We start from the raw sequence: 13039 nt of genomic DNA, 5'->3' as shown, positions 1-13039 counted from the left end.
GGGTGACTTTTTTGCCATTGGCTGAGTTCGCCCTCAATAATTGGGCTAGTTCGGCTACTTTGGTTTCGCCTTTTTTTTGTAATTCTGGTTTTCATCCTCGTTTTTCCTCAGGGCAGGTTGAGCCTTCTGACTGCCCTGGTGTGGATTCTGTGGTGGACAGGTTGCAGCAGATTTGGAACCACGTAGTGGACAATTTGGCGCTGTCACAGGAGAAGGCTCAGCGCTTTGCTAACCGCCATCGCTGTGTGGGTCCCCGACTTCGTGTGGGGGATCTGGTTTGGTTGTCTTCTCGTTATGTTCCTATGAAGGTTTCATCTCCTAAGTTTAAGCCTCGTTTCATCGGTCCTTATAAGATTTCTGAAATCCTCAATCCTGTGTCATTTCGTTTGGACCTCCCAGCATCTTTTGCCATCCATAATGTGTTCCATAGGTCATTGTTGCGGAGGTATGTGGTGCCTGTGGTTCCTTCTGTTGATGCTCCTACTCCAGTGTTGGTCGAGGGAGAATTGGAGTATGTGGTGGAAAAGATCTTGGATTTTCGTGTTTCGAGAAGGAAGCTTCAGTACTTGGTTAAATGGAAGGGCTATGGTCAGGAGGATAATTCCTGGGTTGTTGCCTCTGATGTCCATGCTGCCGATTTGGTTCGTGCCTTTCATTTGGCTCGTCCTGATCGGCCTGGGGGCTTTGGTGAGGGTTCGGTGACCCCTCCTCAAGGGGGGGTACTGTTGTGAATTCCGTTCTCGGGCTCCCTCCTGTGGTCATGAATGGTACTTTGTTGAGTTCTGTTCGTGGGCTCTCTCTGGTGGCTTTGAGTGATACTGCTGGTCTTTAGCTGGGCTCCAGCTGCCTCGTTTTCTGCTGTGCTGCTGCCTATTTAACTCCACCTAGATCTTTACTTGTTGCCAGCTGTCGTTGTATTCAGTATTGGTTCAGATCTCTCTGGGACTTCTCGTGTGACCTGTCTCCTCTTGGAGAAGCTAAGTTCATGCTAGTTCATTTTTGCTCACTGCTTTTGGAAAATGTTTCTCAGTATATGTTAAGTTCAGTCCAGCTTGCTTATATGCTATTTTCTTGCTAGCTGGAAGCTCTGGGGAGCAGAGTTGCTCCCTCACATCGTGAGTCGGTGTGAGGGTCTTTAGTATTCTCTGCGTGGATATTTTTGTAGTATTTTATACTGACCGCACAGTTCCCTTGCTATCTTCTTACTATTTAGTACTAGTGGGCCTCCTATGCTAAAACCTGTTTTCATTCCTATGTTTGTATTTTCCTCTGAACTCACCGTCATTATTTGTGGGGGCTGACTTTACTTTTGGGGAAATTTCTCTGAGGCAAGTGAGGCTTTTGTTTCTCTCTAGGGGTAGCTAGTTCTCAGGCTGTGAAGAGGCATCTAGGGAGAGTTAGGTACGCTCCACGGCTGCCTATAGTGTGTGTGATAGGATCAGGGTTGCGGTCAGTAAAGTTTCCACATCCCCAGAGCTTGTCCTATATTTCTGGTTTACCTATCAGGTCATCTCAAGTGTTCCTAACCACTAGGTCCATAACAGCCAACACTTTAGGCCATGACTGTAGATGGCGTAGAGGCTAGGAGAAAGTGGGAGCTCCAGGCATTTGCCTATAGTAGCCAAGCACTTCTTAGAGTTAAAGGGAACCTGTCACCTCAAATTGGCGGGATATGTTAATGCATTTTTTCCGGTCCGATGGGCGGCGTTTCGTCTTCATTTCTCCACCCCATCCGTCTTGTTGTCCGCAATATGTTCGAGAATTAGCGTACTTGACCTTCATAGTTCGCTCGTGCGCAATGCAATCTTCGCTTGCACACGCGCAGTATGCTTTGTCCAACTGCGGACAAAGCCGAAAAGCATTACTGTGCATGCGCCCGTGCACTATGTCCCAGAACACAGCGAAATACTTCCGGGTCATAGTGCGTGAGCAAAGCATACTGCGCGAGTGAAGATTGCATTGCGCACACGCGAACTATGGAGGACAAGTACTCTAATTCTCGAACATATTGCAGACAACAAAGACAGATGGGGTGGAGAAATGAAGACGAAACGTCGCCCATCGGACTGGAAAAAAGGCATTTACATATCCAGCCAATTTGAGGCGACAGGTTCCCTTTAAGTGATTTACTAAAGATTCAGATCTTAAGGAGGCGCCGTGTGATGACTAGAACATGGATATCGGCATTGGACAGTGGTTGGGAAAGTGAGAATCACCATTGTCAGTCAGTGCCCCCAGTCATCAGGCAATGGTCAAGTTCATATGGTCTCCTGTGAAATGCTGATCGGCTCCATGCACCAAGCAAATAAGCCTGACTGGTACCATGCTAATCGCTGGGTCAGTAACAGTTATGAGTGGATTCTGACGACTTTGTCACTCCTTCTTCGGGTTCCACCTCCTCACTTGTTTTACCAACTCGCCAGATTAAAGGGGTTAATTTTTATTCCATAACCAAAAAACAAAGTAGCACTCTGTAGCGCTATAGCATGCAAACATGAAATATATGAAATTTGAATTGCATTACTGCTCTACAAAATATGAAAAATTAAGAATACTTAGTGGATAAATTGGCCAATTCATGAGTACCCGGCAGCCATGATAAGGCGATTCTCGTTGCTGGGGACCTGCCTAATGTGAATCCTCTCTTAGACTGAAGTCTGCATTTCTATGAGAAGGTAGGATTCTGCTGTAATTTTAAACTCCTGAGCCTGAGGGGTGGAGCGAAATTTTTATTGCACAGGTGTCCTGTAGGTAGAAATTACGATGGCAGCTGTCCTTACCTCCTGCCACGCCAGCTCTCCGCTGCTGGCCCCTGTCTTGATAATGCTGCAGCGGTGACATCATGTGATTGGCTGCAGCAGTCATGTGAAGTCACCACTGCAGCCATATCAACCAAGAGCGGCAGGAGGCAGCATTGCAGTTCAGCTGCAGTAACGTGAATAGTCTTGCTGTAGTAGCATACACAACCTGTGGACGAGCGTGGCGCTGGCTCCACAGACGTGGCCTCTACCTGTCAGCCGTGTGCTATCAGAGTCCATGCACTCGCTCTATGGTGTGCACTTCCACTGCCTCATAAAGAGTAACCCCATGATAGAAATGTACAAAAGAAGGTTGCCAAAGCATGTCAAATATGAAATACCTGAAATATGAATAGCAAAATGGCTTTTGAACAATATGAATGTGGACACCGCTCTCAGTAAAGCCTTAATTTATGGGTTGGCCAGAGCCAAATGTGATTAGATGTAATTAACACCACATGGTGAAGGGCTGAGTGCGCAGTCAGTAATGTATATGGCGGTAGCTGCTCCTAGTCACACTAGCCTGGATGTGCCAGTCGTTTTACCGCCAGTCCCATGACAGAAGTGAGCGGTGCACTCTCTAACATATAAGCTATATTTCTTTCCTGTAGCTTTCTAACATAAACACTTTAAGCAACGCCCCTTTTATAATAAACCCAAGCCTTTAAGGCCACGCCCCTACTCGTAAACTTGTATAAAAGCTTTAAAGAACGCTACTATAGCGTCAGACAGTTCATTGCTAAATATGTCCCACCGCCTGCACCACAACTCCCAGCAGTCACGTCCTGCACGCCACAGTCCCCGCTTATGCCTCCATTCCAGGTGTTTCGTTCCTCCGAAGTGAAGAGAGGAAACCACCTCGCTGGTCGTGTCCGAAGGATAGGGGTGTGGAGAAGCAGCCCCGCCCATGCTGCGGATTGGTTAGACCATGCCCCGCCCACTGCTCGCCAGCTCCAGGCTGTGAGCGAACACAAACAAAGCGCAGGCGACAGACTAGTAAAGTGGGCGGTGCCTGCCGTGTATGACTGGACGTGGGCGTGTCACATGAGGAAGCGCTGTAAACTAGCGGCACTTGTGGGCGGGGCATATGGCGGGTGTGGCTTGAGGTGAAATTACAGGAACGGGAGTGGTCAATATTGGTTGTTTAACGTCGGGCGTGTCCCGCAGAAGAGTGACAGGTGCTGGGCGGGCCATTGTAGAGCGATACGTTGTGTGGGCGGGTCTTACGCGTATGATACGGCACAATGTTAACCAATAGGAGGGCTAGGTAGAAGACTGGCAGAGCAGACAGGTCCCACGGCTTTCTATAGTGGGCGGGGCTAGCTGCCGACCCCGCCCTCCATGGGTGAATAAGCTGCAGTTTGAATCTGCAGGGAAGGGGAGGAGCCAGCAGCAATGTGCTGAAACGGACGTAGAAAGTGGCACAACCTCACTACTAGTGTAGTGTCCGCACTACAAAGAGGAGGCAGGACTCGGGCACAGCGCCCCGCCGGGCAGCGGACACAGCACACTGCCGCCAGAGCGCCGGCGGACTATGCCGAGCAGTGCCATTGTGTGCCGCTCCACCTGCAGACATCAGGCGCCAGACACAATGACGGCTGACAGGTCCGGGCTGATGACCGCCGGCAGCGCCACCTGCCCGTACCCGCGGCGCTAGTGCCGGCTCACGTTCCTGTGCCGGGCTCGGGTTACCGCTGTCCCCAGTCCCGGCTCCTGCCATCCGATGGTGCCGGCTGCTCCTCGCCTGCACTGATCGCTCACTCCTCGCAGGTCGCTGACGAATCGCATCCGATGGAGGCAGCGGCAGCCGGGTCGGTGACAGCCAGAAGGGGCAGCAAAGTGAGCGGTGACGGGGGAGTCTCCAGCCCCGGCCACAGCGCGCCCCCCGGCCCGGAGGCCCCGCAGCAGTACAAGTTGGAGGACTTTGACACTGTGGCTACTGTGGGTGAGTGCTGCGACCGTGTCTGATGGCCTGTGATTGCGGGGGACCGGGGGAGGGTGGCAGAAGCATGGCGACAGAAGTTTCTGTACTGCCTGGCATCAGTCTGGCCGAGGAGTGCACTGCCTGGCATCAGTCTGGCCGAGGAGTGCACTGCCTGGCATCAGTCTGGCCGAGGAGTGCACTGCCTGGCAGACCAATCGGGGTAATCTGGGATTTATTTTTGGCTGCCAGGCAATTAGAAATCCATCTGATACCGTTCTCCTGGGATTGTGCAGTGAGCGCTCGTTCAGACGATCAGTTCGTGGGCACCGCCGACCACACACAACACGTTATAGCCAGTGCACTGGCCGGTGGGCATCAGACTGATGGTCTCTGTGGTGAGAACGGCAGTGGGTGCTGGATGCTGTGTACTTATACAGTCAGCTGTGACAGCTCAGTGGATGGGACTTCTGGGAAACCCATGCCCACTATGTGTCCACAGACGCCCACGCATCACCCGCGGAGACGGACATGTGTAGCGTCTCTCCAGACTGCAGCTTGTCTGTTTCTCTTGTGCAGACTCCAGTCTCCCCAAGATAAATTTCGCCCATAGAATTTATTGGACGCGGTGACGCCACACGGGTCAGTGATCACATGCGGCATCACCTGTGTTCAATAAACGGCAGAGAACATGCCCTGCGTCCAAAGCGCGGCCACTTCCGGACTGTGGACACCCGGCCTGACTGCTGTCTCAGGATTTGGTCAGTATTTTACCTCAGTATTTGTAGCCAAAACCAGGAGTGGGTGATGATACAGAAGTGGTGACGTTTCTATTATACTTTTCCACTCCTGGTTTTAGCTACATATACTGAGGTAAAATACTGACCAAATCCTGAATGTGACCTAACAGCCGCTCCTGCAGCCATCTGCAAACACATCGGCCATTTGTAGTGGTGAGTGGCCCTATTTTCAGGGTAGCTTTCTGAACCCAGCCTGAACCTCTACTTTATCACTCTTCCATGACACACAGTGCTCTGGGCATACCTCCTACGTGCCCTAAGTGTGGGAGGTCTATAGGGCATACCTCCCTGTATACCTCAGACACAAGATGACCGTCCACAAGCGGCACCGAAAAGCCCTGTTTGTTCATCCATGGGCATATCTATAGGAAGAGTAAGGGCCTCCAGGTGGAGGGTTGTCCTGCCCCCATGTACACTAGGTTGTGGTGCAGTATCACATGGTTGTGCCCCCCCCCCCGGTGTAGGGTTATAATGTCGTCTGTCCCCCGTACATTTCATATTTAGTATTTCTGCTCCATTCAGCATCTGTCTCCTAAATTCTGGTTCCCAATTGTTCTGCATCTCTGTCTGGGCCGATTGAGCAGCCAGAAGGCTCCAGTCCGGGTACATTGTACACAGCGTCCTACCTATGAGATGGCAACGTCTCTCCTTTTTTCATAACTTCTTCATACCCAGTAAAGCTGCAGCGTTTTTGCCACACCATGCCTGCAGTGTGAATTACAACCTAAGGCTTTATTCAGACGTACGTGTTGTATCCGCAGTTTTTACTGAGATTTCTGTGCTTCGTAGCGGTGTCCTTTTTTACCTATAAAAGTCTGTGAATATTTTTAACATTGTGCTGGATAGGTAAAACTCTGCAAACTTTGATTGCATAATAAAGTCTCTGCTGTAATACGGAGGCCGTAGTGAGACCCCGGAGTATATGGTTCCAGGAGACTGCTAAACGGACTGGTCAGTATGCTGGTAGACGTCACAGGCGTGTATGAAGTGGTCAGGAGACCTGCAGCGGTCAGTGCATCGCGGTCTGTGCTCTGTGTAATACATGGACATTGAGTGAGGTCCGATGGTAAAAACTGATGAAAAATCAGTCCGAATAAGGCCTCTTTCACGCTTCCGTCTTTTCAGATCCGTTGCAATGCGTCGTTTTGGGAAAAAAACGGATCCTGCAAATGTGCCCGCAGGATCCTTTTTTTTTTTTCCCATAGACTTGTATTAGCGACGGATCCGTCGTGTTTTGGCGGACCGTCGTCAATGTAACTTTTTGTCTGCGTCGGGAAAACGTGTCGCGACAGATCCTGCGGCATACGTCGTTGACTAGAATGGAAGCCTATGGACGCAGGATCCATCGTGAAATGTTGTATGACGGAATCCAGCGCTGGAATCCGTTTTTTTACACTGAGCGTGCTCAGAATCAGGAATTTGTAGCCAATTGGCCAGACAGGGCCCAAATCTATATAAACCTGGCCTGGGGCGTCACCCCCTAATGTGCCGGCGAGACTCCTGCCAGCCTGAAGACAGCCAGCCAGTCAATGTATTGGTTTCCCTATTTTCCAGTAGCCTATCACATTTGGGAGACTCCCATTTTTAGGCATGGAAAAACAGATGAAACAAATGGTAAAAACTGATGCAACGGATCCAGTTTTTCGACGGAACCGTCTAGCGGATCCGTCGAAATACTGGATGAGTTGCATCCGTTTTTCACTATTTTTGACGCATCTGTTGATATGTCGCCCCGACACATTGTGACGGATTAAAAAAAACGGAAGTGTGAAAGTAGCCTAAGACCCGAGGCTGAGTGCGGATCATTGCGGATGTCAGTGGCTCCAGGTGCCGCTCTGTGTGCTCCTCCACAGAGCAGATAGATATTATTTACATGCAGTAGTGTGGTCCGTAGCTCAGTAATGATGCAGGCTCATACACGGACTGAAAATACTCTTGTGTGAACTAAGTCTTAGTGAACTTATTAAACTCATGGTTTTTAGACAGACATCATTATCTGTGCATAGATAGCTGTAGGAAAACGGCTACATGCTGCTAGGGTCCTCATTAAAGGGCTTGTCGGACAGTAAAATAGATATAAAATAAAATACACGTATTTGAGTCCACATATCCAGCACATAACACTTCAGGGGTCGGTGTCGGGTTGGGAAGCGGCGAGTGTCTGCCACGTTGGAAAGTTGCAGCTCCAGAACTGACTGTTGCAGTCCATCACACGCTGAACATGGTAGACGTACCTAGCGGCCTGTGCTGGCTCCACGGGGACACTGTCAGACAACCCCTTTAGGCCACAGCTTCACTTACTACATGGAATATAAGCCATGTCAGGGTATGCTGGGAGTTGTAGTGTTACAACCGCGGGAGCGCCCTAGTCTCTGCACCCCTGACCTTCAGTATATGGCCGTGAGCGCCGTCGGAGGATACGAGAATAATCATGTCCACATTCCTCTTTGGGTTGTAGTAGTTTTGTGGCATTGGTATGGCCCAGATATTCATCTCCCATAGTGAGAGCCTGAGCTGCGGATCTGTGCTGGAAATATACTCCAACAGTTGTCACTTCCCTTCAAGCACTTCTAGTAGCGGGTCATACAGAGTGAGACGGGGTCACGACCTGGAAAATATTCACTACAGGTTATTGAATCCCTTCTTTTTGAACATATGGGGACTCATTAATGAAATCTATCTAAAAGAAGACCTGTCTATGCAGATCTATGCTTTTATTTTTTTTAAACAACTCTGGCAAATTAGAAGCTGCACTGTGATTGGCTGGTAATGGCACTAAAAGGCCCCCTTTAGACCCGGCGATGATTGGGGCTACTGATGTTAACATGCCGGCAATCACGATGAAAGCGCTTGTTTATTAGGTTGAATGGATCATTTATGCCAGCATAAAACTTATTATCGGCAGCACATTGACTCTTGTAAACAGGGGATGTGCTGTTGATAACGTGCACTGTATATGGGGGCACAACGATCCTCTTGGTGACCGTTCTCTCCCGTTCATTGCTCGGTGGTCTAACAGGCCGGTAAATGTGTGCCAAACTAGTGGATCAGCCCTCATTGCTGTCCTGACGTCAGCCCATGTAGATGGCACAAATTACCGTTTTCAGATTAGATAGTGATGGTCTTCACTTTCCAATATCAGGAGGTCATTGTTTATAAACCACCCTAGGGCATTTCATGTCGGTGTGAATGGAGGTGTATAGAGAACACAGTGCTACTCCTGTGGTATGGAGATTGCCTGGGGTTATTTTAGGTAAGAACATGCCCAAGACATTAGATCTAGTCAATGAGATTTGCTGGTAATGTCATCTTTATTGCCCACCACTCAATACAAATTTTCCGAGCATAAAGCAGAATTCGGCTTGTTGGATTGTAATGTGCTTATTTTTCTTTTCGGAGACTAGTACTTCTAGAGTTGTCTTTCTCTGGCTTGGTCCCCATTTTTCTGGGAAATCCACATCAAACTGATCTCCAGATGTGATCTACATTTCTGTGGCTGTAAAACATTGGTGAGGATTGCGATTTCTGCAATGGATCGGCTTTAAAATGCCCTCACCCTCTTGATACTGACCATATTCTGTGTAAGCGTCCATTGACTTGAATGTCCCTTTCGAGGAACAGAGGTTTGAGGAATGCCTAAGGTGTTTACCGGCCCTTGTGGAAATGACATTGAAGTTTGACCTCAAATCACCACTTGCCTTCTCCCAATGTCATGAACCATTTTGAGTTGATGTCCCTTTTCAAAACACATGAACATTTGTAGAATTGTTTTTCTGGCTCGACAGCATTGTATTGTCACACATTTTGGTGTGTCATCAAAAAAGATACAAGTTCTAAGAAATAGGTTTGTGCTGTCTTCTGTTGTCTTGTCATTTCCATGAAGGACCTGTTGTAGGCCATACACTAATATTTTTAAAGGCATTGTTCTGCTCTCTATCTTCCCGCTGGTCTTGCTTCCTTTCCCAGTGAGGGCTATCACGTGAACACTGTAGTCATTCAGTGGCCACCCAACCCCGAAGCGATGCCCTCTCTTCTGACTTTGATATAACGTGACCAATGCAGTCACTGATACGGTGGCTTCTTCTGCCAGAACTGAAACCCAAGATACTGGCAGGGAACAGTCAGCGGTGCTAAAGAATGACAGTTGCTAGTACGTTCGTATATGCTCTTTTTAATTCCTTTTTTTTTTTTTTTTTTTGGACCACCATGGGCCCATTTTTAAAATTTAAAGAAAAAAAAAAAGTCAAGAACCCCTTTAACACTTATTGCCAAACTTGGCAAGACCAACCTGAGCATGTTGTGTGGAGGGATGTACCTGCCCTTCCTCAGCAGCAGGTGTTACGGAAAATAAGCTTCAGGTATATGTTGGATTTCAACATGAACCTTTTTTTTTTTTTTTCCCCTTTCCCAAGGGAGATAAACTACTGCCAAACTCCTCAGTGGGAACCCCGTTTCCTCTTTCTTTTGAGGACACATTTGATTGAGTTTGTGTATTGGGGTCAAAAAGAAAAGCTGATGTCCAAATAAGTGTTCAGTTGATGACTAAGTAAAGTGTATGGCGTTCTCATCAATGATTCTACAGTCTCCATCAGATGTGTCCAGTGTGATACCATTCATAGTCTGAGGCATATGTCCAATTTGGCATGTGATGGATCCCGTTCATCTATTATTGATGGCAGATGTTATAAATATGCAGCTTGTAATGTAGAATTATTTAGTGTTTAAAGGGAACCTGTCAGCAGGATTGTGCACAGTAACCTACAGTGTCAGGTCGGCGCCATTATACTAATTAAATTGATACCTTGGTTGATGAAATCCGTCTTGTGGTTGTTGTGTAACCTTTATTTTCAGTTTTGAGTTAATGATATGCCCCTGTCTCGGGGTGGCCTGTTGGGGGTCTTCATGTGTTGCTCTGATAAGGTATCCATAATGCAGACAGGTCCCTTTAAGGTATACCCTCACTTTATACTTTTCACACTGAGTCAGTTGCCACTGTATATCACTATATACAGTAGTATGTCATCGACTTCTGTTGAGGAATATGATGCAGGATACTCCCAACTTACGTATCTGATGGAAACATGAGGCAAAATAAAAAAGCTTTAAGGGTATTGCAATTTCTGCCATTCCTAGCTGAGCGGGAAATACAAGGCAGGAGGTGGCTGGCATTATGGGAATCCCCAAAAACGACCACATACAGTAGCATTAGTTGCATTTACTGTTGGCTCAATGCAGTCAGGTAGGTAACATTCTTCTGTGATTCTCCAAACCTAGACTCGCCCATCAGATGCCAGATTGATGAGTGTGATTCATCACTCTACAGAACTGGTTTCCACTGCTCTTGACGGATGAACGCTCTGTGGGTGGGTTGATCGTCTGCAAGCATAGGTAGGTCCACCAGGGTCTTCTCCGCTGTTATTGTAATAGCATCAAGCCATCGGGTTGCTGGTCTTCCGCTTCGCCTTGTTTCTTCTTTGCTTCCGATCATCATAATGTCCATCTCCAGTGACTGTTCCCTTCATATCACGTGTCCCAAGTAGGCAAGTCGTAGCTTGGTGATCCTTGCTTCGAGTGAAATGTTTGGCTTGATTTGTTCCAAAATTCATTCTTTTGTTCTTCTTGCCATCCATTGTATTGATAACCCCTTCATCCGACTCTTGATATTGTGCTTGGTGACAGAAGACCTGCTCGCCAATGACAACCCATGCAATGAAGCTCGCATTGCACAGTTTTTGTGCAAGTTGGTAATGCTCCAGTAGTTGAGTTAGCGTAACATTGGCAACTTTTATGCACCAGGCTCCTCAGCACTTGGCATTCCCGCTACAATTTTACATGGTCTCCCCTTCCTGGCTGAGTTGCTCTGGTTCCTAAATGCTTCCATTTATCAATAATACCACTTAGGGTATGTTTCCACGTTCAGGAAAAGCTGTGTGTTTGACGCTGTGTAGAGCCGCAGCGTCAAACACGCAGCGTCCAAATGTTACAGCATAGTGGAAGGGATTTCATGAAATCCCGTCTCCACTATGCATTAAAAGACGCATGCTGCAGACCCGCGGAAACAGACATGCGGCACGTCTTTTCAGAACGCAGCCTGTCCTTACAATGCTGAAACAACGCAAGAACAACGCAGGTGACCTGCCAGTGACCTCAGGTGCAGATTTGGTCAGGATTTTACTTGCATAAAATCCTGACCAAATCCTGATGCAATCCTGAACGTGGACACATACCTTTATAGTTAATCATACAATATTTAAGAAGGAATAACATTTTTGAACTGACATGTTGCAATTGAGACATATCGTAGCATCATGCTGGGATCGATGATCTCTTCAGTGACCCAATCTGTCACAAGTCTGTCCGCGTAGTGATTTTGTGTTAGTTTATTCAGCGTTTTCATAAGATTTCTCTCATTTTGTAGGTATTCGGTTTGGAGATGTGGATACAACCAGATGATACAATATTATTATTATTATTTTCTTGCAGGGGAGTTTTTGTGTGTGTGTGTGTGTGTGTAGAGTAACGCATGATCGTCCATTGGTTTTCATGCTGATAAGGCTACTTTCACACTTGCGTCGTTTGGCTTCCGTCGCAATGTGTCATTTTGGGAAAAAAATGCATCCTGCAAATGTGCTCGTAGGATGTTTTTTTTTTTTTTTTTTCCCATAGACTTGTATTGCCGACGGATCGCGACGTATGGCCATACGTCGTGCACTGGATGCTTTGTGTTTTGGCGGACAGTCGTCACGAAAAAACGTTCAAGGGAACGTTTTTTCGTACTTCGGATCCTGCATTTTTTTACCATGCATGCGCGGCTGGAACTCCTCCCCGGACTTCAGAATGGGCAGCGGATGCGTTGAAAAACTGCATCCGCTGCCCACGTTGTGCCAAATTTTCACAACGTCCGTCGGTATGTTGCGCCGACGCTTAGCGACGGCCGCGTACCGACGCCAGTGTGAAAGAAGCCTTAGGGTATGTGCACACGCTGCGTCCTGGTGTGCGGATTTTTCCGCACTGATTTTGATAAATCCGCAGGGCAAAAACACTGCGTTTTTCCTGCGGATTTATTGCGGTTTTACCACGGATTTACCGCGGTTTTTGTGCAGATTCTGCTGCGGTTTTACACCTGCGTTTTTTTTAATATGGAGCAGGTGTCAAACCGCTGCAGATTCCGCACAAAGAATTGACATGCTGCGGAAAAAAAACGCAGCGATTCCGCGTGTTTTTCTTCCATAGCATGTGCACAGCGTTTTTTGTTTTCCATAGGTTAACATTGTACTGTACACCGCATGGAAAACTGCTGCGGATCCGCAGCGTCAAAAACGCTGCGGATCCGCAGCAAAGACCGCAACGTGTGCACATACCCTTAGACACTTGATGAAAGCATGTGACTATTTGCAAGTCATAGATTTAGCAAGTAAGTCAGTAAGCCTACGGTGGGAAACCACGTAACCCGGGCTGTGGAGTCGGTAAGCCAAACTTCTGACTCCTCAATTTCCATGACACCGACTGCACCAAAATGG

General features: G+C 47.8%; 1 protein-coding gene across 1 annotated transcript in view; it reads left to right on the top strand.

Annotated features, from left to right (window-relative positions):
- The first annotated feature begins 4076 nt into the window (after positions 1–4076).
- Positions 4077–13039, top strand: part of PRKX (protein kinase cAMP-dependent X-linked catalytic subunit) — a 168096-nt gene continuing 159133 nt past the window's right edge. Inside the window, exon 1 of the mRNA XM_077294717.1 lies at positions 4077–4743. Within this exon, the coding sequence (XP_077150832.1) occupies positions 4590–4743 (154 nt within the window). The 5' untranslated portion in view covers positions 4077–4589. The remainder of the gene's footprint in view (positions 4744–13039) is intronic.

This window comes from Ranitomeya variabilis, chromosome 3 (genome assembly GCF_051348905.1).
Source record: "Ranitomeya variabilis isolate aRanVar5 chromosome 3, aRanVar5.hap1, whole genome shotgun sequence".
Classification (NCBI taxonomy): domain Eukaryota; kingdom Metazoa; phylum Chordata; class Amphibia; order Anura; family Dendrobatidae; genus Ranitomeya; species Ranitomeya variabilis.
Note: the sequence above shows the minus strand (reverse complement) of the source record. Positions and strands in the feature narration are given on the sequence as shown.